Source organism: Cottoperca gobio, chromosome 13, assembly GCF_900634415.1.
Source record: "Cottoperca gobio chromosome 13, fCotGob3.1, whole genome shotgun sequence".
Lineage (NCBI taxonomy): Eukaryota > Metazoa > Chordata > Actinopteri > Perciformes > Bovichtidae > Cottoperca > Cottoperca gobio.
In genome coordinates this window covers 19,124,900-19,150,463 of record NC_041367.1, presented here as the reverse complement: position 1 = coordinate 19,150,463, position 25,564 = coordinate 19,124,900, and the positions used below count along the sequence as shown (strand labels likewise).

Here is a 25,564-nt window from a genome sequence, read left to right as displayed (position 1 = left end):
TTGGTTGCAGATCCCGAGGGGAAGCTTTCCAGCCCCAGAGGGTCCCAGCTGGTCCACATGACACTGATGATGCACAGTTGGGTCGTGCCATCTCAGAAGTTCGCCCAGAAACTTCTCACCCTATATCCTCCACTGTCACTCAGTGCAGTACTCTGGTCCCACCGGGGCACTGCTCCCAATCACATGTCCATGTTCATTAATCAGATCAGGAAACAGGCATGGCTTTGTTTTGCACTCCTTGTCGACAAAGCTGATTTGAAATATATATCCCTGCTGGTGTTTAGTGTAATGTTGTGCCATAGTTGCACAGTTTAGATCCTTGACTCTTTCTCTCACTTATAAGGATTGTCCCTCGGATAAGAGGGGACTGAAGCGGACTCAGATCTGTCACCTTATCAGGTGAGTAAGGGCACCAGGCACATCGTCAACTGAGGGTTAACAAGGTCTATCTGCACTGCAGAAAAACGCATTTAAAAATTCAACAGTTCATAACGTGGACACTATAAAACCAATTCCAACCAATTTTGACATATCACATGCTGCACACTAGGTAGTGACATTAAGACTATTTGGGCCAATTCAGTGTATTATGTACTATGTATTATGTATCTGACATTTCCCCACCCGGAAATTGAAAATTTAACCCTCAACTGTATTTTATGCAACTTAGCTTCATTTTAAGCTCTAAAAATGTTTACACAAGTTCCACATGGCAGAAACTTAAAAGTGAAAATTATATTTGAAAATAAATCTGAATCTTTAAGACTTGTTATTAAACTTAATGATCTTAACTTGAACTACTATCTACTAGATTACATATAGAACAGTAAAACGTGTTGAATAAGTTATTCCTGTGCTTAAAATGATCACGTGATTAATTTCCCGCCCTGCTATTGGTTGTCAGCAGATAGACCTTTGTAATACTAAAGTTATGCTTGAACATGTGGAGATAGACATTTGTAAATCTCACTGACTTAGCAAATATATACAAAATCTGCATAAATGAGTGATGCAGATAGACCCTGTTAACTTTAAAGCCGTTTGAGACATAGACCTCAAATTTGTCCAATTTGTCAGATAGACCTTGTTGACCCTCAGTTGATGACATGTTGTATGACCGACTGTGACAGAACTGGTTATCCTGCTATATGTGCGGGTAGTAAGCATATTTTCTGTCCTGCTTCATGGCAAGGCAGTGGATCAGCCAGTTCCCGGCGGTGTTCGAGGCCGACCCCCTCCTTGAGCAGACCATGGGGGACCTGTGGGCGCTGGTCCGGTCAGACGGAGAGGAGGCGCACTCGCAGCTCATCGACACCCCCTGCTTGTAAGCCATGTTTTGATTTGATTAACCCCCACGCCCTGGAGGGATTTTAGTTTGGTTTATTTGGCCGCAACTCAAACATGTTTTACTATAAATAGAAAATAGAGTTTTTCTATAAATAGAAGAAAAAACGGTCTATTTTTGTCCTGCTTGACTTTCTTTTCCTAGAGGCCCTCATGTGAACATATTCCAGGCACCCTCGCCGTCTGTGAAGAAGAGGAAAGTGTCTTTGATCTTCGACCACATGGAGCCACATGAGATGGCTGAACACCTCAGCTACCTGGAGTTCAAGAACTTCTGCAATGTTTCAGTAAGTTCAGTGAACAACTTTGCACTATTTGCTGCTCTGACTTTGCGTAATGAGGCTTTGTCATGTTGCCATGACTTGCAAAGATTTTGCTGTTACCGGAAGAACCCTCCCAATAGGTGCATGCCATTAAGATTTAATAACACACTTAACTGACCCATTACCCATTACAATGCCAAATATCAAACAATATATAATGCTGCTGAAAGTTTAAATGCCACACAGTATATATCTTTTATATATTAGGTATCAGTGCACACGTTGTGTGAAATATCTTTTTTTCTGGTGCATAATATCTCCTGTAGCTTAACTTACTTTGTATTTTTTGTAAGTTTAAGCATTTCATCAGCAAGATTCAATGGACAGTTTAATCACTTACTTTACTCACAGAGCACTCACAGGGGAGACTACAGGTGCATAGGGTTCAAATTAAACAATAGATATCACCATTAAACTTCCCCAGTTGATTACTTACATTGAGACAATTATCTGAAATGTTATGTTTAAATATAAAAGTCATTATCTTTTTTAATATGTGCTCATTTGATTACATTTCAAACTGCAATCTGAACATTGGATAAAAAGCCAGGTAAAAAATTCTGTTTTATTTTGTTGACATATTATATTGAAAGGTCTTGACAGAGGAAGTTTTAGTGTGTATCTACATCTCCAGACTTAAAATCTTTATAAAGTATGTCTTACTAGAAAATACTATTGCTTTTATTGAGAAGTCAGGGATGATGCTTCCTATGAATAGTGTTCTCTTTCAGTAGAAACGCAGTTAGGAGTACTAAACAGTGCCTAATAGAGTTATCTGGTTGGTGAAGTGGTGACTAGGTTGAATTTGGTGACAGATTTCTACCCTTCTGCTTGTACGGCTGAGTGAAAACTGTGCTGAAGTTGTTTCCCGCATAAACACTGCTGTCTGATTGGCCAGTTCATGGACTATCGCAGCTACGTAGTGCGAGGCTCGGTGAGGGACAACCCTGCTCTGGAGCGGTCGGTCATGATGTGTAATGGAGTCTCCCAGTGGGTGCAGCTGATGATCCTCAGCAGACACACGGCCCAGCAGAGAGCACAGGTCTTCACTAAGTTCATTCATGTGGCTCAGGTAAACTGGCTGAGGGACTCTACATCACAAGGGGATTTTTGTTTGGCTGCCAAGAACTGTATTTGTTGGTTTTGGGTAAAATGTGCTTTCAATCTGCTCTTTCCTCGATAGAAACTTCGAGTTCTGCAAAACTTTAACACTCTAATGGCAGTGACTGGAGGCCTCTGCCACAGCTCGATCTCCCGCCTCAAAGACACCTCTAACCTGCTGACTCCCGACATCACTAAGGTTTTTAAATATTCCACATAGCCATGAGTCAGTCTGTGGATGACTATCTCACCGCAAAGCCATAATCATTCAACTTTTTTTTTCTTGAATCATTCTCCTTGAACTTTGACTTATTTTCTTTTGGCTTAGATTCTTTAACCAAGAAAGTTGTGTTTGTATTACTTCCACCTTCTCTAGTAATATGGCTACTGCTGCTACCAGCCTGGCTAGCGTTACTGTCCAAAGCAATAAACAACCGTAAAGAATCTCAAATAACTAGAAGAAGAATGACTTTTATTGTGAAAGGGAGAACGCGACCCCGAAGCAGACAGAATTGCATCCTGAAAGCCGATGGAGTCATTATTTTACAGTCATTACACAATCAACATATACTTCATAATGATGAGTTAAAGCAAAAAATCTTTAAACAAGAAAGTTGTGTTGCATAAAAATGTTGAAACATTATTGTTTTTAATGCGCTGACCGAGTTGTATATAGAATCTTTACACCGAATGTTCTTATTTGGTCACTTAAATGTATTTTATATTTTTATGGCTATACTAAAAGACTAAATTACTAACTATAGAGACACATGACACATTTATCCTCTTTCAGGCCCTGAGTGAGATGACAGAGCTGCTCTCCTCACGCAGCAACTACATCAACTACCGACGGGTTTACAACGAGTGCAGCGGCTTCAAGGTGCCCATCCTGGGCGTCCACCTGAAGGATCTGATCTCGCTGAATGAGGCCCTCCCGGACTACATCGACGATGACAAGATCAACCTGAGCAAGTTGCAGCACCTGTACAGCAACATCAACGACCTGGTGGCCATTCACAGTTGCACGCCGCCCTTCGAGGCCAACAAAGACCTTCTGCATCTGCTCACGGTACGAGACAGAAACGAGGAGATGATTTCTTTTTTTAAGAATTTGGATAAAAAAGATTCCACGAAGAACATTTTAAAGTTATTTTCTTTTAATGCTTCAGCTCTCTCTAGATTTATACTACACTGAGGATGAGATATATGAACTTTCATACAACAAAGAACCCAAGAACACCAAGATCCAGGTCAGTTGAGCTACATACTCCTCTTTGAAGTTGAGCTCTATCTAACGCCATCAGGCTCAGACTTGTTTCAACCTCTCTTCACAAGAGGAGGCACATTTGTGTGCTCTCTGTGGGTGTAACATCTTTGTCAAAACAAAAGCACAGACTCTGTGCTGAAATACATCAAAATCAGCCACATCAAAGCGCTGTACGTTAGGGAAGCGTGTTATGTGGTGGGTGTGCTCTTTTTTGTTTTCTTGTTTCTCACATGTGCAGTCCTTCGTGTCTCATCACTGCATCTGTCGGTCCACAGGCTGTAGCTCCAGTGAAACCGCCCGTTGTGGCAGAGTGGGGTTCAGGGGTCAACCCCAGGCTCGACCCTGACACCATATCTAAACATGTCAAACAGATGGTGGATGTGAGTATGTGACACAGCAACAACCTCCTGTCTTTCACTTCCTTATTACTTGGCAGGACAAAGCAGAACTTACCAACTGCTCCTTGACAATTGCAACTGAATATCTGATTGCTCTGTTGCCCCCTGCAGTCCATAATGAAAAATTACGACCTGAACCAGGATGGTTACATTTCACTGGAGGACTTTGAGAAAATAGCAGCCAACTTCCCCTTCTCCTTCTGCACTCATGAAACTGACAGGTGAGGAAGCTGCTACACGCACAGAGGCCTCTCGCCGTGACGTAGGTGCAAGAGAAAACACGAAACCGCATTCAAGTATTGAATGGTTTGTAATAAACCTCAACTCACTTATTCACTTTTGGGAAATTTTCTGCCCAGGGAGGGACAAATCAGCCGTGAAGAAATCACGTCTTACTTCATAAGGGGAATGTCTATATGTGCCAAGCTGGGCTACAACTTCAACACACACAACTTCCATGAGACCACGTATAAACGGCCGACGTTTTGCGAGACTTGTGGAGGCTTTGTGAGTATCTACTGTATCCATGGTTTTTATATAAATGGCCAATTCAAACTGCAATATCACATGTATCATGTCTGTCCTCTTGTAGCTGTGGGGAGTCATCAAACAGGGCTACCACTGTAAAGGTAAGATCACAGTCCATGTCATTTCATACTTCATCAAAGAGTATTCAGAGCAAGGTGATGCAAGGTAATAGAAGCTAAAGGGTCAGTTCACCCATATCACAAAAGAAAAACATCTGAATATGGTATCTGGCCAAGCAGATCATTTTGCGATGTGTCTCTGGGATTTGTGCTGCCACCTGCCATGTGAAAGTCATTTGTTTTGTGGTGCTCATTTATTCCACAGACCTTTTGTAATTTGAGCGAGCTGATCCTTTAAGTAGAAGTGCTTCTTTTAAAGTCTCAATATGTTTTCCTTTCTCTCAGACTGTGGGATAAACTGTCACAGACACTGTAGAGATCTGGTGGGAATAGAGTGCTTGAAGAAACATAAAAACACAACTGGATCCTGCCCGTGCACCCCGGCCCCCGACTCCAGAATCAAGGGTAACAGCTGGAGTACGTCCTTTCTCCATTATGTATAACGCAACAATTCCCTGCCTACAAAATGAACTTGAACCCTGAACACCAATGTCTTTTTGTTCCCTGGTAGATATAGAGGAGGAGGCCTTTGTTTTTCCCCAAAGTCACGAGACAGAAAACAACCAGCGCACCTCTCTTTGGGAAAATAACACAGGTGACGCCACGCTGTCGGACCGCTCCACTCAGACAGATCCTGGAGAGTGGACACCTGAGAAAAAGGACAGGAGGGGAAACCACCACAACTCTCTTGTATATGCATCTCCAGAGAGAAAGATGAGAAAGGACGTGAGTCCATGCAAGGTGATCATACAGGAGGACAGAGTTTCTGAACCTTTTCTCTTTTTTGTATCTTATTTTTACGTCACAAATGCTCTTGAAATATCTGTTTGTCAGTCTAAATCTCTGGAGTGACTACATGTGCTGACTCAGCAGTCATTCACTAGGACTAAACACGTACAGGTGCTACTACAGGAGCTAATGAATGATGAGTCAATCACCAACACTGGCTGCTGTCGGGCACAAATCAAATCAAATTTATTTGTATAGCCCAATATCACAAATTATACATTTGTCTCAGTGTGCTTTACAGACTGTACAGGTTACAACACCCTCTGTCCTTAGACCCTCGCACAAGTGAAAACTTCCTAAAAGAAACCCCATAATTAAAGGGGGAAAAATGGAAGAAACCTCAGGGAGAGCAACTGAGGAGGGATCCCTCTCCCAGGACGGACAGATGTGCAATAGATGTCGTGTGTACAGGATAAACAACATAGTACAAATACAACATTTGAAAGAAAATGATGTTGTGTTGAAAAAGAGAAAGTTTGGATGAATCCAGGAAAATGTCAAAAAGGCTTCCCGGTGTCCAGCAGGACCAGGGCAGCAGGCGCAGCCACGATTCCTGATCCTGACGTAAACTTTATCAGTGGCAACCTGCCACATGAGACACAGAAACTCCGGGATGATACCCCGGATGATGAGTTAGTAACATACATTAAGATAAATGCATACAGATAGAGAGGGAGAAGAAGAGAGGGAGGGGAGAAGAGAGGAAGAGAAGGAAGAGAGCAGGGAGGTGTCCCCCGGAAGTCTAAGCCTATAGCAGCATAACTAGGGGCTGATCCAGGGCAAACCTGAGCCAGCCCTAACTATAAGCTTCATCAAAAAGGAAAGTCTTTAGCCTGCTCTTAAATATGGAGAGTGTGTCTGCCTCCCGAACACAAACTGGAAGCTGGTTCCACTGGAGAGGAGCTTGATAGCTGAAGGCTCTGGCTCCCATTGTACTCTTAGAGACTCTAGAAACTACAAGTAACCCTGCAGTCTCGGAGCGTAATGCTCTAGTTGGTTTATAAGGTACTATGAGATCTTTAAGATATGCTGGAGCCTGACCATTAATTGCTTTGTAAGTCAGGAGAAGGATTTTGAATTCTATTCTGTATTTTACTGGGAGCCAGTGCAGAGCAGCTAATACAGGAGTAATATGATCCCTTTTCCTAGTTCTTGTCATTACACGTGCCGCTGCATTTTGGATCAACTAAAGAGTCTTAAGCAACTTTTTGGGACAACAATGAGTTGCAGTAATCCAGCCTTGAAGTAATAAATGAATGGACTAGTTTTTTTGCATCATTTTGAGACAGGATGTCTTATTTTTGCAATGTTACGCAGATGAAAGTCCTTGAGATTTGTTTTATGTGGGAGTTAAACGACAGATCCTGATCAAAGATGACGCCAAGATTCCTTACAGTGGTGCTGGAGGCCAAATTAATGCCATCCAGAGCTTCTATGTCATTAGAAAATGCGTTTCAGAGGCGTTTGGGGCCAAGTATAATAACTTCAGTTTTGTCTGTGTTTAACATCAAAAAGTTGCTAGACATCCAAGTTTTTATGTCCTTAAGGCATGCTTGAAGTTTAGCCAATTGATTGGTTTCATCTGGTTTAATTGATAGATATAATTGGGTATCATCCGCATAACAATGAAAGTTTATAGAGTGGTTCCTTATAATATTGCCCAAAGGAAGCATATATAAGGTGAATAGAATCGGTCCAAGTACAGAACCCTGCGGAACTCCAAGACTGATTTTGGCTGTCATGGAGGATTTATCGTTAACACATACAAATTGAGATTGCTCGGATAAATAGGACTTGAACCAGCTTAATGCGGTTCCTTTTATGCCAACACAATGTTCCAGTCTCTGTAGTCGCTGTAGCAGCACTGAGGTCTAACAAGACAAGTCCTTTGTCTGATGCCAATAGAAGGTCATTGGTAACTTTCACCAGTGCCGTCTCTGTGCTATGATGAACTCTAAATCCAGATTTAAAAACCTCAAATAAACTATTATGTAAAAAATCACATAACTGTTTTGCAACTGCTTTCTCAAGGATCTTAGCGAGAAAGGGAAGGTTAGATATCGGCCTATAGTTGGCTAAAACCTCTGGATCAAGACTAGGCTTTTTAAGAAGTGGTTTTATTACAGCTACTTTAAAGGATTGTGGTACGTAGCCAGATAATAGAGGCAGGTTGATCATATTTAATAACGAGGTGTTAATTAAGGGTAAAACTTCTTTAAACAGTTTAGTTGGAATCGGTTTTAAAAGACAGGTTGATGGCTTAGACGATGAGATTGCTGAAGTTAGTTGGTTAAGGTTGATTGGAGTAAAACAGTCTAGATATATTTCAGGAGTTACTAATGTTTTGGAAATTCCGGCAGTTGAAGTCATTACCAATTGAGGTCAGGAGGAGATTAATTTTGTCTCTAATAATTATAATTTTATCGTTAAAGAAGCTCATGAAGTCGTCACTACTGAGAGATATAGGAATAGAAGGCTCTGTAGAGCTGTGGCTCTCTGTCAGCCTGGCTACAGTGCTGAAAAGAAACCTGGGGTTGTTCTTATTTTCTTCTATTAAGGAAGAGTAATAAGCTGCTCTGGCATTACGGAGAGCCTTCTTATACGTTTTAAGATGATCTAACCAGACTAAACGAGATTCTTCCAATTTAGTGGAACGCCATTTACTTTCAAGATTTCTCGACTTTTGTTTTAGTTTGCGGATTTGTAAATTAAGCCATGGAGCTTTCTTTTCTGTTTTATGATCTTCTTCTTTAGAGGAGCGACAGAGTCAAGTGTTATTCGCAGTGAGGCTGCAGCGCTATCAACAAGATGATTAATTTGGGAGGGACTAAAGTTAGCACTGAAGTCCTCCATTATACTGGTATTGAATTAAGTGCTGATGGAATCACTTCCTTAAATTTAGTCACAGCACTTTCAGATAAACATCGAGCGTAGGATATTTTGCCTACTGGCTTGTAGTCCAGTAACAGGACTTCAAAAGTTATTAAAAAATGGTCTGATAAAAGAGGATTATGTGGACACACTGATAAACTTTCAATTTCAACACCATATCCCAGAACAAGGTCCAGAGTGTGGTTTAAACAGTGAGTTGGTTCATGTACATTCTGACTGAACCCAATTGAATCTAATATTGAGATAAATGCATTATTAAGGCTGTCACTATCAACATCCACATGAATATTAAAGTCACCTACAATAATTACTTTATCTGTTTTAAGGATTAAACTTGATAAAAATTCTGAGAATTCAGATAGAAATTCAGAATACGGACCAGGAGGGCGGTACACAGTAACAAATAAAACTGGCTTTATTATATTTTCCATGTTGGGTTTGAGAGCGTAAGAACAAGGCTTTCAAAAGAGTTATAGTTTAGTTTAGGTTTGAGTCATATATTGCTGCAACTCCACTTCCTCGGCCAGTACCTCGAGGAATGTGAGTATTAATATGACCAGGAGGAGTGGATTCATTTAGACTGACATATTCTTCATGTCTCAGCCAGGTTTCAGTGAGACAAAATAAATCAATCTTATTATCTGATAATAATTAAGAGCCCACATTTCATTTTTCGATTTAGTTGCACTTTTGCAGCGGTGGTGTTTATTTTAATTAGGTTTTCATGTATAACTCCTCTTCTGTTAACCATAGATTTGATTAATTTCAGTGGTCGTGGGGCAGACACAGTCACTATGGGGATTTGAGTGGATCACTGCCCGGAGAGAAGCACAGAGAAGTGTGTAAGGCTGCAACTCTTTCACCTGGTCTCAACTCTGGGTTGTCATGGATTAGGTCCACTAATAAACTTTGTAATATTATTGGATATGAGATCTGCTCCAGCCAAAGTAGGATGGATGCCGTCATTCCTAATCAGACCAGGTCTTCCCCAGAAAGTCCGCCAATTGTCTACGAAGCCCACATCATTACCTGGACACCACCATGAGAGCCAGCGACGGAATGATGACATGCGGCTAAACATGTCATCATTCAAAAGATTTGGCAGAGGACCAGAGAAAACTACGGAGTCCGACATTGTTTTGGCAAATGTACACACCGACTCCACATTAACTTTAGTACACTCCGATTGACGCAATCGCGTGTCATTACCGCCGACGTGAATAACAATCTTACTGTATTTACATTCAGCCTTAGCCAGCAGTTTCTAATGTGCTTCTATGTCGCCCGCTCTGGCCCCAGGAATGCACGTGACTGTCGTAGCTGGTGTCTCAAAATGAACGTATCTCAAAATTGAGCTACCGATAACCAGAGTTGGCTTCTCAGCTGGTGTGTCACTGAGTGGGGAGAACCTGTTAGAAACAGCAAGCGGTTGGTGGTGAACCACGTGGGCTTCTGATAACACTTCTTTCGGACAGTCACCCAGTCTCCCGGCTGCTCGGGCCCCGCCGGGGGACGGCTAACAGGAGATACCACTGGTCGGCCCGCACCGGCTATAGGGGGCTTGCTAACAGTGGGAAATGTGTAGCCTAAAGTTTAAATTCCACTGGTGTACTAACATTTAGTGTGACTTACACATCTGCAGTGCCTACCAACCCACAAACAGTCAGTATTTAGTGTCGAAAGAGATTCATGAATGTAGGTCAGGCAGTAGACTTGCTCACTGAGTGAAGAAGAGTCTGATGGTGGGGAGGTTTCAGGACTGAGTGATGTGTCCTTGGTTGTCACTCTTGGTGTGAATGGTGGTGGGGCGGCAGCAGCTCAGTGCGTATGCCGAGGTGCCCTTGAGCAAGGCACCAGACCCCCTCACTGCTCCCGGGCGCTGTATAGAGGCTGCCCACTGCTCCTAATACAAGGATGGGTTAAATGCAGAGTCTAAGTTTCACTGTGTGTGCTGTGCTGTTTGATGATAAAAAGTTTATTAAAATCCTCCTTTTTGCATTTCCAATAGCATAAAGGGACTACAACTATAGCATTTTTAATACAACGCTGATTTGTAGAATGATAAATAAATGAACCTTTTAAATCAATGCAATTTTATAGCAAGTACAATTAGTTTTACTGGTTGGCAGTTTTAGGTATGCAGCGACCCCTGTGTTAAGGAATGTAAACATGTTCTCGTAGAAATCAAAAGTTCTAGATGAACCTGAAAATGACCATCACATGTCGATAAATAAAAACGTTCCCTTCTCAAAGCTCCTCCTCGGGTGTTCTCACTTAAGGTTGGCTGCTTAGACCTCTGGTCCAAAATCCATAACACAACACAGCAAATGAAATCAAGAAATAATCTTTTCTGTGCCCAGGTTGTCTTTTCTAAAAGTAAACGTGTCTCATTTACAAGAGAGAACTGAGAAGAAGTGTCCTCTGTTAACTCGTCCTTGCTACCAAGTGCAGATAGTTTTGGTGAAATGTTGTTTCCACAATAAAATATTGTTCCCGAGTTTGTTTCTTGATTTATCTTTTCTGTTTCCCAGGTCAACACACTGCCACAGAGAACCCGAGGATGCTCCATGCCCGTTTCCTTCTTGCAGGAGAAGATGGAGGAGCTGCATCTCTACAAAGACAAGAGCAGAGAGCCCGACTGAGCGCTGCATCTCCAATGACAATTCTCACTCATGGACAAAAACATCCAGACACCAGCAAGTTTCTGACAAAGCTGTGTCTGACTGGTGTTGAACTGATGAGATGCACTGGCCATTCACATCAGAATGCCAGCAATTATATGTATGGACTCCCTCAAGTATGGTTATGACGTTTTTATTTTATTTTTGTCAGTCTTGATTGTTTGGCTAATTATTTAGGCTTCAAACATGGATTGTGCTACTGTAATTTATCAACACCTCATTTTGTTATTAGAACAGGTGCCTTGGTTCTCTGGTGCTAAGATTCAACCTCATCCAGGTCATTTACAACAGACACAATGGTTTCCTGGTCCTATTCACACATAACATATGCAGGGTAGGAAATGAACACTAACCTTTTAAATGTTATCTTTGGCAGCTATATGACAACTCTGCTCATGAATTTGGAAAGTAAGCCTGCAAAACATTAGAATTGTTGCTTGTTTGACTTAGGGTGATATGAAGATGTACGAGTCAACCAGTGGATATAGCTATACCGTGAATAAGGTATTATTCCTATAATATCTCTGGCTATATTTGCCCAGACAATTTAGCAAATTACTGAAGCCCTTTCTTTGTGGCAATATTGGATCTACTGGATTTTTGCATGTAATTATCTACATTGACATTTCCATCTGGTTAGTGCTTTTGCTTTTCAGGAAATGCAAAAAACTTTTTTTTTATCACAACCACAAATAGAAAAATGACTGATACTGTGATAAAAGACTTTGTCCTTATCTCCCACCCCTAGTTTGGTGAATATTGAAAGGAGCTTGTGGAGTCTAAATCACAATCCACCGCAACCAGCAGCGGAAAACGTTTATTTCCTGCCCTGACAACATTTTTGACTTTCAACAGTTGATTCAAGGTTCAGCAGGACTGACATGTTTAACTAAATGCTTCTCCATTTGTCGACAATGTCAATCTTGTTGAGAATAAGATACACCAACAATGATAATCGTGCAGTATGTGTTGTGTTTGAGTGAATTCACTGGCAGAAGAAAAGAGAGATGACATCACCAGGCGTATACAATTGCATTTATTGTATAAAGACAGAAGACAGCTCGGGTAACTGGTCATTATCAGATTTTCATTTTCATTTTAAGGTAGAAAAAAATGAGTTTGACAACTGGATTTAACTACAGGACTCAATGAACGGCAATCACAAAGGGATTAAAAAAAACTGCACATACAACTACTCAAGGGTGGCAAAATATTCTTCTCAATCAAAGACTGGATTAACGTTTAAATACTACAGTATCAACACCTATAAAAAAAAATCCGTGTTTGAATTTTATTGGGATAAATAAAATGTGCTCACTCGGAAACTGAAAAATAAAGGAGTAAGACAGAGGAAAGGGTCATGAAGGAAAAAGCATGCATTTTGTTCTTTGTTAAGCGTCTCAAAACAAGCAAATTTATTTCAGGCCTTGCTGTATTTTTCCTGCCCTGTCAAGTTTTCACACTATGCATCCCAGAAATATACAATTACCTCTGCAATCTGTTGGAAATGTGGAGTTTGCAGTTCAACAGACGTCCACATTAAATGCATAATAGATAACATTCAATAAATGTTTTGATACCTACCATCTACCACCTCACAGTCACTGCTTAGAGTAAGACTTCATTCAGTAAAAAAAATGAAAAGACATCAAACTGTATACAGTTTATGTGTACATTGATTGGTGAGGAATGAAGGCTACTGTGTTAACCCAGACAGAGACAGTTATGGTTGGGGACTTAATGTGAGACTGTACAAAATCGATTTTGCTGCAGAGGTCAGAGTGTTTAGGACACAGGTGGATGCAGGTACAGATGCAGAGCGAAGCTATTGGGAACCAGAAGATGAGCCTTGGCTGCCCTGTCCAGGGTAGCTTCCGTATTGGCTGTAATACTGGTTCCACTGGTTCTGGTTCTGGTAGTACTGCTGCCACTGCTGAGCATACTGGAGGGACAAACAGAGAGCAAGCACAGCAGTGAGAGCATGTTTACGTTATACTTCACCCCAAACTGACCCTGCATTTCTGTTTTTGCACCTCCCTTTGGCACAATGGATCAGTGTCAGAAGACGGAAGACTCCACCCCAACGCCAAATCGAATGAGTGTCACATTAAAAACCTCCTGCGCAATTTAAGGTGGCTTCATAAGGTTTGTTTTATTATCATTTGTTCAGGGCAGTGGCCGACTCACGGCTAATCCATCCACTGACAAATTCAAGCTGTGTTTTAGCCTTAGTTAAATATTCTTTTGAAACATACTGAGCACACAGGATAGAAATTGGGAAAGGTGCAGTGTTTTTATTATTGACTTAATGACTCACCACTGTAAAACCATACCACCAGTCACCATACAGATCTATTGTAACTAGAATCATGCCGACCACTGGCACGGTTGTCTATGAAGCACCGCCGTCATTTCTTTATATACTACCCAAACTGAAAGATTTGGCTCTGCGTCACTGTAAACAGGGGTTATCAAGCTGACTGGGGCTATAATAGCCTGGAGCAGTTTCACGTAGACTGATAGTTCCCTAAACCACCCACTCCCTTTTGCTTGATTTTTAATCGTGTGTACAGGACTGTCTCAGAAAATTAGAATATTGTGATAAAGTTCTTTATTTTCTGTAATGCAATTAAAAAAACAAAAATGTCATACATTCTGGATTCATTACAAATCAACTGAAATATTGCAAGCCTTTTATTATTTTAATATTGCTGATTATGGCTTACAGCTTAAGAAAACTCAAAAATCCTATCTCAAAAAATTTGAATAGTTCCTCAGCCCATTAATGCACTCAGTACTTGGTTGGGAATCCTTTTGCACGGATTACTGCATCAATGCGGCGTGGCATGGAGGCAATCAGCCTGTGGCATTGCTGAGGTGTTATGGATGCCCAGGATGCTTCAATAGCGGCCTTTAGCTCATTAGCATTGTTGGGTCTGGTGTCTTTCAGCTTCTTCTTCACAATACCCCACATATTCTCTATGGGGTTCAGGTCAGGGGAATTGGCAGGCCAATCGAGGACAGTAATGCCATGGTCAGTACACCAGTTACTGGTGGTTTTGGCACTGTGGGCAGGTGCCAGATCATGCTGGAAAATGAATTCCTCATCTCCATAGAGCTTTTCAGCAGACTGAAGCATGTAGTGCTCTAAAATCTCTTGGTACACAGCTGCATTTACTCTGGGCTTGATGAAACACAGTGGACCAACACCAGCAGCTGACATGGCTCCCCAAACCATCGCTGACTGTGGGAACTTCACACTGGATTTCAAGCAACTTGGATTTTGCTCCTCTCCAGCCTTTCTCCAGACTCTGGCGCCTTGACTTCCAAATGAAATACAAAACTTGCTTTCGTCTGAAAAGAGGACTTTGGACCACTCTGCAACTGTCCAGTGCTTCTTTTCCATAGCCCAAAGTCAGACGCTTCTTCCGTTGTCTTGAGTTCAGAAGTGGCTTGACCATGGGAATACGGCTATTGTAGCCCATTTCCCGGACACGTCTGTGAACAGTGGCTTTTGATACCTGGACTCCAGCTTCAGTCCCCTGTCTTTGAAGCTCCCCCAAATTCTGGAAGCGACTCTTCTTCACAATGCTGTTAAGGCTGCGGCTCATCTCTCTTGGTTGTGCAGCGTTTCCTGCCACATTTCCCCCTTCCAACAGACTTTTTGTGGATGTGCTTTGAAACTGCACTCTGTGAACAGCTTGCTCTTTGAGACATTTCTTTTTGTGTCTTACCCTCCTGATGGAGGGTGTCAATGATGGTCCTCTGGACAGCAGTCAGATCAGCAGTCTTCCCCATACTTGTGATTTAGTTTACTGAACCAAGCTGAGTGTTTTTCAAGGCTCAGGAAACCCTTGCAGGTGTTTCGAGTTAATTAGACGATTCAAGTGATTCGTTGAACACCCTACTAGTATACTTTTTCATGATATTCTAATATTTAGAGATAGGATATTTGAGTTTTCTTAAGCTGTATGCCATAATCAGCAATATTAAAATAATAAAAGGCTTGCAATATTTCAGTTGATTTGTAATGAATCCAGAATGCATGACATTTTTTTTTTTTTTTTTTAAATTGCATTACAGAAAATAAAGAACTTTATCACAATATTCTAATTTTCTGAGACAGTCCTGTAAGAGGCAGTGTTTCATTAGTCAGACTACCTGCTGATATTGCTGGTTGTAGCTCTGTTGTTGCTGCTGCTGCTGCTGTTGTTGTGGCTGCTGCTGTGGCTGCGGCTGCTGTGGCTGTTGCTGGTGGTGGTTGTAGGTCTGTGCAGTGGTAGGTGTCTGGCTGTAGCTCTGGCTGTATCCTGGGTACTGACTGTAGTTGCCGTAGTAAGTCTGGTTGTAGCTGCCCTGGTTGTACCCTGGATTGTAGCTCTGGCTGTAGCTCTGGAGGTGAAGAAAGAAGTTCAGGAGAAATCATTCATTTACTGTTAAATTTGGTTAGTTTTTTCTCAAATTGTACAAAACATAAAAGGTCATGTTAATCACCTGGCTGTATGCTCCCTTGTTGTAAGGGGCCGGGCGACTGTAGCTTCCTGCTGACGGCTGGCTGCGGTTATACCCAGTGCGTGCATCAGAGCCTCCGTCGCGATAGCTGTTGCCCCAACGGTTCTGGTTATAGCTACCACGATTGTAGCCTGCTAAATAAACAAGAATTATGTTACAATAGCAATATATATAACTTAACTTTAAATTATATATTAGCCCTAGTATTGCCTCGTGCATCATTACATTCAAATCACAGCACGGAATCTATAGCTTTACATGATCAAGATAAGTAGAAAGTAGAAAATATGAGGTAAGCTTACTGCTCGCCTCACCTCCTCTGTATCCACTGCCACCATCCCCACTGCGGTTCTGGTAGCCACCGCGGGACCCTTCACGGTTGTCATACCGCTGGAAGCTACCGCTGCCGCGGCCACGGAATCCGCCCTGCCTGTTATCGAAGCGTTTGTCAGGGGGCGGGCCAGCCTTGCGGCCCTCCTCATTATACTGCTTCAGCAGACTTTCTGCCTCATCGTGCTGAAGCTCAGCGAACGTCACCGCCTCCAAGAAGTCGCAAGCCTCGGGGAGAGTAAAGTTGGCTTGGAGAGTGACAGAGGTGACCACAGGAGGAGGAGGAGGAGAGAGAGACAGCCCATCCAGCAAGAGACGGATGGAGAGGCAGAGAGAGAAAGAGAGGGGTAGGGGGTTGTAGTGTAGACCAGAGCAGCCACACCACCGGAAGACAAAATGAAAAATAATTAGGACCATACAGAGGCAGTGGAAATCATAGAGAAATTAAGAGCAGATAGATGAAAGCTGATGGCAGGGTAAAGGGGACAAACATCACCTCCAGGGGAACATGGAGGAAACATTTGTTTAAGCAGACAAAGGAGAGGGAGGAGTTCAGTAGAGGTGGGGAGGGGGGACAAAAAGGACAACTAGAAGGTTGGTGAGAAGAGGAAACAGCACTGCAAACCAAGGACAGCTGATGTAATGCTGTTACGAATTAACGTCCAACAACTTCAGCATGTAACTGCTTGTAAGTTTGCTATTTGGAAACGTCTTTTTCAGGGAAGCAAATTGTGCAATATTAGCTCTACAATTACACGACCTCAACAAGGCCCATGTCTCAGTTTGCAGTGCATTAGAAGTAAGCTGTATGGCAAGTGGCAGATAGTGGGCAAAAATAAGGAAGAATCAAATTCATGTGGACTGTTTAAATAAAATGTCCAGGTCTGATATCTGGCCAAAGGCTATGATGGGGGAAGGGGGGGAGGGGGCATCTTCCAAGTTTGATTTTAGAGACAACACATAGAAAAGTAAAAAGTAGATCTGGTGTTTTATTTGTTGTTTCCACAGCATTCCTACCTTTCATTTCTAAAACAGCATGATCGGGCACATCCTTCCCCTGCTCATTGGTTTGCTTTAATGTTCGTTCTTTTAAATCCTCGTCCGTGGGACAAATTACAATAGCCTTGCGTTGAAAACCTTCAAAAGGACGCATTTTTCGTCTCCTTGCTGATCCATATACATTTGTCTAGCAATGGTGACAAGAAAGAAGTAGAAGCTTGTTTGTTATTGTTTACTTGTAATGGCTTTCCACTGGAAGGAAGCTGGAACCCTGCAATAATGAAGTGAGAGAGGTTTGGCTTGGATGTCAGTCTACGCTTTTACTCAAGTTCTAATGGCCTCTCGTCACTCCACAGACTTACCTCAGAGAGTCTGCATTCAGGTGCCCAGTGACTGCTGGTGAATGTTAAATATTGAGACAAAGGGGGACCCCACAAATATTCAAACCGACTATGCTGTACATTCATTTACCTAACAACATACGACTTTCAGATCGATGATAAAGAAGTATATTAAAATGTATATTTGAGTCGTTCCCGTGCTTACTCAGTGACAATGTGCTGCTTGTGAATATGTTTTTATATTTAAGTGTTATTACTCGATTCCATGTTGAACAATGTTTGTGTCCACCACCTTAATCTAGATCTATTATCTTTGCTCGTGCACAACTGCAGTTAGGATGTTAAAATGTGTGACGTCCTGCTGTAATACCATCAATATCAATCAGTTTATAAATTCATGTTAAGAACCAGAATAATTGGTTCAAATTCTCTGCATATTACAAAATAAAGAAAAGATATATGGTAAAAGCAAAAACCATAAACTGTAACGCGACATAAATAACGAGATGTTGATCGTTTGTATTGATTACATGGTGAAACGCTTGCCATGTAATACTGAGTTGGTAACCGCAGTATTACCAGAGCATTACGGCAACTGGGAATAAACCATTGAAAAAAGGCGTCATCTATGCATTAAAATGATTTGCGATTACATTTTGCTTCATCACTTCTGCCATTTGTCTTGCTTGGCCACACTTTAAATCACCAGCTCTGGTGCACCCTACTGTAAAAACTATTCATATTCATTGACACGTGTACCGACACCCTCAACATTTCACTTTAAGAAATCAAAGTGGAATCAAACGTTTAACAAAACCTCAGTAGGATGTTAGAAACAAACTCGTATTTAGGTTCATTTCCAGACGAGATTCAGAGTTCAGACTGTCACACATCTTCAGCACAAGACAGCAGATGATGAGAATAAAGTCAGCGTCATGCTGCGTTAAATAGAGGACTTGCTGTCAGCAGCAGTTAAACAAACTAAACCACTCAACAGCAAAGTATCTGCTGCAGTCAAACAACCTCCCTGTTAACTGAACACTTCTAGTGCTTTCCACACGGACGCAAACTAATTCAACGCGACACATCTGTCATTTTAGTACTTCAGAAAAGGAGTTCAACAGTAATGTCACGACTATTTTCATATCGAAACAACATTGTGATAATCAGTGAATAAGATACAAGTACTGCCAAATCCTTCGACTTACTTTCTTTCACTTGCATTGACAACATCTACAAATCAACCACATACTTCTGACAATTCTTTCAGAACCGCTCCAAAGTAAAAACTTAGTTTTAGCACAACCGATTTAACACTTGTCCACAAGAGCCAAAAGAGAATTGCTATTCTGACGGGTCCCCACACTTACCTTTACTTACCTGATCTTCACACGAACTCTAGTCCCAGTCAAGACAACAACATACAGATATATAACCTACCTGCCCATACTCACAGTGTCCACAGAAAAGGCCGTCCGCCATAAGACCCACCTACCTTTTGTTACATTTGCTGAACACAAGGATCTAAAAGTCTAAAAACGGGTTAGTCATTACTTACCTTCAGGGTCAATTTATTTAAAAACACACTCAAAAGTTCCAAGTATCTCACTTAAAAATAGCTTTTAAAAAAGCTATCAACTCTGTCTTATTAAATTAGCAACGGAAGGTGTTTTTCTTACTCACCAGTCAGAGCTTACTTGTTTCTCAACATCTTTACATAGTCATGGTTTACTTGTACATTGTTGAAATTCACAAGACAAACAATACTGTATTATGACAAGAAATAGCAAGTGCAAATATACTGAGGGATGAAAACATGAAATATTCTGTCACTTATGAGAGCCATTAATCATTTTCTTTTACAATACATGACAAGCAAGTGACAAGAGGGTGATCAATGCTTCTTCTACTCTATAATACACAGAGCCCCCCTGAAAGATAAATAAATAGTCCATTAGAGAAAGTGATCATCAGGGCACATTGACTGACTGTGGCGAGTATCAGAGTAGAGTGTGGGTGGGAGGGCAGTACCTGATCAAGGATGTAGTTGCGTCTCTTGCGGGCAGCAATCTCAATCAGCCTGTTCAGACACTGGGTGGCCTGCTGTATCAGAACATCCCAGCGCCCGGAGTAGTTTTTCTGGCGACGCAGACCCATCACCTGCAGAACACATAGTCAAATAATACAATGATGGACAGTAAAACCATGTTAATGTTGGTTTAGTTTGGAGAGTTCCCAAACCAACCTTCATCTTGTCCATGATGGCATTTGTGCCCAGGATGTTGTACTTCTTCTCAGGGTTGGTCTCTGCAAACTTTGTGGCCCAGGTGGTCTTACCGCAGGCAGGCAGGCCAACCATCATCAAGATCTGAAACAAGTGAACAAAGAAAACAGGTTCATTTTGCATCAATATTTACTTCATGAGACCAATTCCTATAAAATCTATAAAAGAATAATCTGATCTAAAATGTATTTCATCTCTGAAAATGTATCTGAAGTTATCAATAAAAGTCAATTAATATTTAGGTTTAAGTCTAAGAGTGGTAAATATGTTTTATAGGCACTGTACATCCTTCTTGGGCTGCATGTGTGCCGTTTCCAATTCAAATCACAACTTTTTGTGAGCAAAAATGCTACATATTTTCATTTTCATCTACAAGTTTAGCACTGCCCTACCTCGCATTCAGATTTGCTGGCAGGTCCCTTCGTGCCCCTGATCTTGTCCTCCATGCTAAGATCGTGGATGTAGGTGTATCCACTTGGTGGGGGGAAGTATGGCTCCGGCTTCTGTCCAAAGTTGAACTCTACCGCACAATTCTTCACAAGTACATGAGGGAACAGGGCACGGCCTTCCAGTGCCTCCTTGGTTGTCCGGAAAGCCACGCCCAATGATACTCCATTCTTGGAAAAGCTCATCTCTACCTCGTCAGCACTGTCAAAGTCCTACAATAGGAAATCACATGAACATGTTTTACTTGTTAATACTGTACTGTCAACTACAAGGTCAAAACACAAGAATTATGAGAAATTACCACCAAAACATTTGTTAAAAAAGTTATTTGAGGATTTGAGTAATATATATTGTAATATAAAGGATGATAAGTCATTCATTTCAAATAATCCTTATATGATGCTTTTAAAAGATACAATTATTTAATTAATGTTGCGTTACTTACAATGTAACAGCCGATGACATCGTTTTCGCCAAACTTCTCGCCAAAGTCTGAAAACTTACAGTCTGCAGACTTCTTTCCGGTTCCTCCGTATCCAAATGAAAAGGCCTCCTCACCTAAAACAGAACAGAATGAAATGCATCGTTTCTATTTAAAGCTACGGCTCTTTTTTTCCTTTTCTAGTTTCATTCATGTCAAACATCATCTTGATTGTTTGGGAAATTGCTCCTCTTACCCAGCTGAGTGCTGCAATGGTTTAGTGACCATCCAATTCTGACCACATGGGGATCTGGCTCACTACTGGGCAGGTGCTTTACAGGAATCTCCTCGTTGATCTAAAGAGCAGGAGACAAATCAGGTAAAAAAGAAAAAAAAACTTAGAGAAGACACTCAGGGAATATTTAGTGCTGTATTCAGCAACAAGTCATCAAATTGGAAGTTAGTTAAACAACGACTTAAATATATACGTTTTGGGTTTCTTGGTAGTAAAAGATTGAGTTTGTGGTTAGGCAGCAGCGGATTTAAAAAAATCTTTCCCACAGTGTTAGTTTTCAACAACTAAGTATAGGGCCAATATACGGCATGGTGCTTACACCGACATCATACTAAACTGTATGTTAATAGGATAAACAACAGAGCTTCTCATCCACTGTTTCAACAATAATAAATACACATAGCCGGTCTCATGTATCAGGAACCATTATGAGGACATTAGAGGAGGATATTTATTACTCATTACCTTCATCTCATAACACACGCGGCCCTGGGTGACGCCATGTGAAGCTCGTGCTCCAGCCCACAGGTAAGCAAAGCCTTCGATGGTCAGTGGATAACCACTGTAGCGATCTCGGGACACTTTGAAATGCAGGTCACAGTTGTCTGGAAAGAAGCAAAAACAGACCTTTAATGTATTTGTTTGTAAGATCTGGTATTACAGATCCAACACTTGAAAGCAAAACATGATATTGACATGCATGGATAAAGTCTAAAATACACAAATGTATGAGGTAAGCAGATAAATTGTCATTTGAACCAGATTTGGCATTCAACTGCTGCTCGTATATTCAAACGCAGCGCCCAACCAGCAGCCTATCTGGAACCTTTTTTCAGCGCCTCCTCAGGCATACAACTAACGAACATGTAATTGTAAAATGCACTTGAGCAGGTTACAAAGTGCAGGTTTTCGAGCATGCGGAGGAAACGGCATCTTACGCTTTTTTTATGCAACTGTTGTTAAGGAGCTTGTAAGACTGGAGTTCATTGCTGGATTCACTTCTCCGATTTAAAAGAAATGTAAACAGCGGATGGCTAAATTTGAAACATTCATGCTGTGAGCCGTTAAACAATTAAACAGAGCTCATTGATCGACTCAAGTGTGTGCTATACCATTCAAACTCCTAACAAGCAGCACTGCAGATGTTGGGTTCATGAACCTGACCTCTGTAGTAATACAACTATCGTATGATACATTACTGAGTTTGAATATTAAAAATAATTGAAGTGAAATAGAGATGCTTGGAGAATAAAATCCAGCCAGCTCAGTCAGAGGGTTTTCCAGCAGGGACACAAATTCTCAACAGCGGCGACTACATTTTTCACAAGTTATCATTACTTGGGCAGAGATGCATTTTATCCTCTTACTTACATGTATCAATTGTAACAAGAGTGTCATCTATGTTCTCTTCCTCATCTTCAGCAGGGGGCTGTGGAGTGCGGGATCTGTACAATGTCAGCAGAGTATGAAGTTAACAGCCTTTACAGCCACTTTCATTGACAAAGTCCACGTATTTATAAATGGACCAGTTGACTGCACGAGTTAGCATGAGCGTACCTCTTTTCCTCACGGTGCTCATAGTAGCTGTAGCTCCTGTTCTCCTCATATGGTCTCTTGCGGCCGTGGTTTCCACCTCTATCAGCTTCCACTTTGATTTGCTCACCCTCAGCGGCGCCATCTTGGCCGTCCTGATGTTCTGACCCTTGGCTATCCTGCGGTGTGTCTCCAGCATCCTCTGGTTCATCTTCCATTTTGACCTCCACTTTGACTTCTAAAATAATACACAAACAATGACAGTTAGCTATACATTCAGTGATACAACTGTACAACCAAGCTCACACAGTAAACCATATTTTGAAGTTTAGAAATGCTTAGTTTTTGCTGACAATGTAGTAGAGAGATGATTTGTAATATTCTGTTCCCCTTATGCATGCAACGGGGGCTGAAAAAACACCACTGCTGCTAAATACAGGTGAATGTGGACCTCCCTGACCATTAATGACAGAGCTACTGCATTCCCTTAAATTGGGATATTTTGAGTTATCACCATACATGTTCCATATTAAGTTGTTAGAGCCCTAACTCTTGCAAACACCATATTCTCTCTCTCTCTCTCTCTCTCTCTCTCTCTCTAGCTCACTCACACACACACACACACCTTGACAATAAGGGCAAAAGCAAGCAGCCACAGAATGGAGAAAACTACACACCAACTCGCACTATAAGTTGACAATCATAACCACTGAGTCAATGTGCCACAGATGAATTAGCATGACGTGTCACTTTTTAACATCAAAACTTTGCTGTGTCTGCAGTTTGTCTCTCTCAACTCTTCAAATGTATTTATATCCACACTACTACTGTGGTAAACACATCATGAGATCAAATAAAGGTGTCATTTTGTAAAAAAAAAATTGAAAGTCTTAGTGACATTTGGAAGGCAAAAAACACTTGGTCTACAGGCAGTTTTGATTAACATGTTTAGCTGGAAAAACTGTTGAAAATCACCTTGTTTGTTCTCAACTTTCTCCTCTGGCTCTGGCGCAGGCTTGGTCTCTTCTTCTTCCTCGGGTACCATGTTGGATTTGTTTATTTCAACATCTGCTGTGAAGTCAGGCATGCTGTGACCAGAGTCTGAAGCGGGTTGACTTTCATAAGGCTCGCCTTCTGCCTCCTCGTCCTCGTAGTAACCACCTGAATCTCGACCCTCATCTTCCTCTAGAGGGGCATTGACCTCACCTTCAACATCCCCATCCCCATCACCATCCCCTTCGCCGTCACCGTCGACATCATCTTCAATTTTATTTTCAACATCCCCTTCCCCTTCACCGTCGACATCTTCAATTTTATTTTCAACATCGCCATCCTCGTCACCTTCACCATCGCCTTCAACATCATCATCACCATCATCCTCAGCTACGTCTGCATCTGAACAGGGGAAATCCATAAATATTAGTTCTCAAGCTCGAAAGAACAGAAAAATATAAACTCAAAATGTAATTTCTTATCACCAAGTTCATTTTTGACCTCTTCGAATAAATTAATCTGTAAAGGGGACATCTTTTTTTCAAAGAAAGGGTCAGAACCCAATGTATGTATTGTAGTCAAGTAAGCTTTATCAAATGATCTAAAAGATGGCTCTGTTGCAAGTTAATGTTTGAGTGCACATAACTTCAAATTGGGCATTAAATGCAGGCCTTATTGATTTTATAAGGCTTAATTAATAAACAATACATATAACTTACTCAATATACTGTACATATCAGTGATAAATTGTATACACCATATTTGTATCATACTTCAGCTGTTTATTCTGTATGTAATGTCTTGTTTTATACTTAAAATAACTGCACTGCCTACTGTAACTGCTACACATGTTCCTACTATTCATACTGTATACTGGCCTATTGATTACACACTGTTCATACATGTCATGTTGTATAAAACTAGCATATCATATCTACTCCTTACCGTTTAGTCTACATTATATATTACTATTTGTTATAATAATATGTACTTTAGACTGCATTTTACTGTTTCTTGCACTTCTGGTCAGACGCTAAACTTAATTTTGTCTTAGTACCTGTACAATTAAAAAGTAACAAAAAACTAAGTCAATATCTGACAGAAGCGCAGAATATCTTTTTAAATAAACAGCATCGATAGGGCTTACCTTGTTTCTCTTGGTCATCCTCTCCATCTTCCTTGTTTTTGTAGTCCGGACAGTATTCATCTTCCTGATTCCCTTGCTCGGAGGCCTCCAGAGCGGCTTTCAGCCTCTCCACCAGGTCCGCCTTCAGGCCTTTGGTGTCCAGGCCGCGGCGCTGGAGCTCCTCTTTTAGTTCGTTGACTTTTAGTTTCTTCACGTCAACACTCATTGTGTCTCAGATGTTTGTAGTCTTTATTAGTTTTCTAACAAAAATAGAAATATATATTTTTTAAAGTAATGTTACAGCTTATAACATTGCGTCCAACTTTCAAATCGATATATGATGGCGGCAGTGTCTCATCCAAACAAGCTACATCAGCGGGTTAACTCGACTCACAGCGCTGGACATATCCTGCACCATTGTAGCTGGTTCCACTGAATGTATAAAAAAATGCCTTCACTTATATAGCTGTTTGAAAGGCTAACACATCACTAGAGTATGTATTATTCGCTTCAAGTTATTGCTACGTGGCTAACGTTGGTAACCTTCTTAGCCTCGCGCTAATATTAGCTAACGTACAGACAGCCGATGCAAGACAAGTAACTTTAACTTTAAAACCATGCAAGTTGCACGCGCTTCTCTATGTTACATGCAAGTACTCTAGTCAATGCATAGTTTGCTCAGTCTATAATATGGTTATAATGCAAAAAAAGAAAAACAATAAGGTTGAGGCCTACCTCGTCTCACGCGAGTTGCGCGGGTCAGCCGTGATACAAGATGGAGTGTCGCTGCTGCCCTCTATGGGTCGGAAAGCAGACCGAAACCTACAACCGGAAGTAAACA

At 41.3% G+C, this 25,564-nt stretch overlaps 2 protein-coding genes across 9 annotated transcripts in view; one reads left to right on the top strand and one right to left on the bottom strand.

The window, feature by feature from the left end:
- Positions 1-12,609, top strand: part of rasgrp4 (RAS guanyl releasing protein 4) — a 20,608-nt gene extending 7,999 nt beyond the window's left edge. For 3 of the 5 annotated variants that reach the window (XM_029447244.1, XM_029447248.1, XM_029447247.1), the window contains exons 3-17: positions 11-122; positions 337-399; positions 1,193-1,324; positions 1,490-1,631; positions 2,566-2,739; positions 2,851-2,967; positions 3,562-3,837; positions 3,938-4,018; positions 4,311-4,415; positions 4,545-4,654; positions 4,793-4,940; positions 5,026-5,062; positions 5,366-5,497; positions 5,592-5,821; positions 11,293-12,609. In XM_029447244.1, coding sequence (XP_029303104.1) covers positions 11-122; positions 337-399; positions 1,193-1,324; positions 1,490-1,631; positions 2,566-2,739; positions 2,851-2,967; positions 3,562-3,837; positions 3,938-4,018; positions 4,311-4,415; positions 4,545-4,654; positions 4,793-4,940; positions 5,026-5,062; positions 5,366-5,497; positions 5,592-5,821; positions 11,293-11,403 — 1,970 coding nt within the window. In that variant the 3' untranslated portion in view covers positions 11,404-12,609. Of the gene's footprint in view, positions 1-10; positions 123-155; positions 400-1,192; positions 1,325-1,489; positions 1,632-2,565; positions 2,740-2,850; positions 2,968-3,561; positions 3,838-3,937; positions 4,019-4,310; positions 4,416-4,544; positions 4,655-4,792; positions 4,941-5,025; positions 5,063-5,365; positions 5,498-5,591; positions 5,822-11,292 lie in introns of those variants that run through there. The other 2 variants (XM_029447246.1, XM_029447249.1) reach the window with 2 other exon arrangements.
- hnrnpul1 (heterogeneous nuclear ribonucleoprotein U-like 1) lies at positions 12,463-25,564 on the bottom strand. 4 transcript variants are annotated; one of them, XM_029447240.1, is made up of 16 exons: positions 25,459-25,564; positions 24,745-24,983; positions 23,580-23,999; positions 22,629-22,842; positions 22,443-22,516; positions 21,537-21,676; positions 21,033-21,132; positions 20,801-20,913; positions 20,301-20,567; positions 19,870-19,992; positions 19,656-19,784; positions 17,302-17,470; positions 16,257-16,532; positions 15,937-16,088; positions 15,604-15,834; positions 12,463-13,384 (listed from the first exon to the last, which is right to left on the bottom strand). In XM_029447240.1, exons 2-16 carry the CDS (start codon positions 24,947-24,949, stop codon positions 13,268-13,270), a joined length of 2,730 nt encoding a protein of 909 aa, XP_029303100.1. In that variant the 5' UTR covers positions 24,950-24,983; positions 25,459-25,564; the 3' UTR covers positions 12,463-13,267. The 4 variants fall into 4 exon arrangements, with proteins under 4 accessions (XP_029303100.1, XP_029303101.1, XP_029303102.1 ...); XM_029447241.1 differs by having other exon boundaries at positions 15,937-16,085; XM_029447242.1 differs by having other exon boundaries at positions 16,269-16,532.

Coding starts and splice junctions, on each gene's coding strand:
- hnrnpul1 (XM_029447240.1), bottom strand. CDS start 24,949: ATGAGTGTTGACGTGAAGAAACTAAAAGTCAACGAACTAAAAGAGGAG. Junction 20,568..20,800: donor ATGTCATCGGCTGTTACATT/GTAAGTAACGCA, acceptor TTCCTATTGTAG/GACTTTGACAGTGCTGACGA. Junction 19,785..19,869: donor CCATCATGGACAAGATGAAG/GTTGGTTTGGGA, acceptor TGTGTTCTGCAG/GTGATGGGTCTGCGTCGCCA.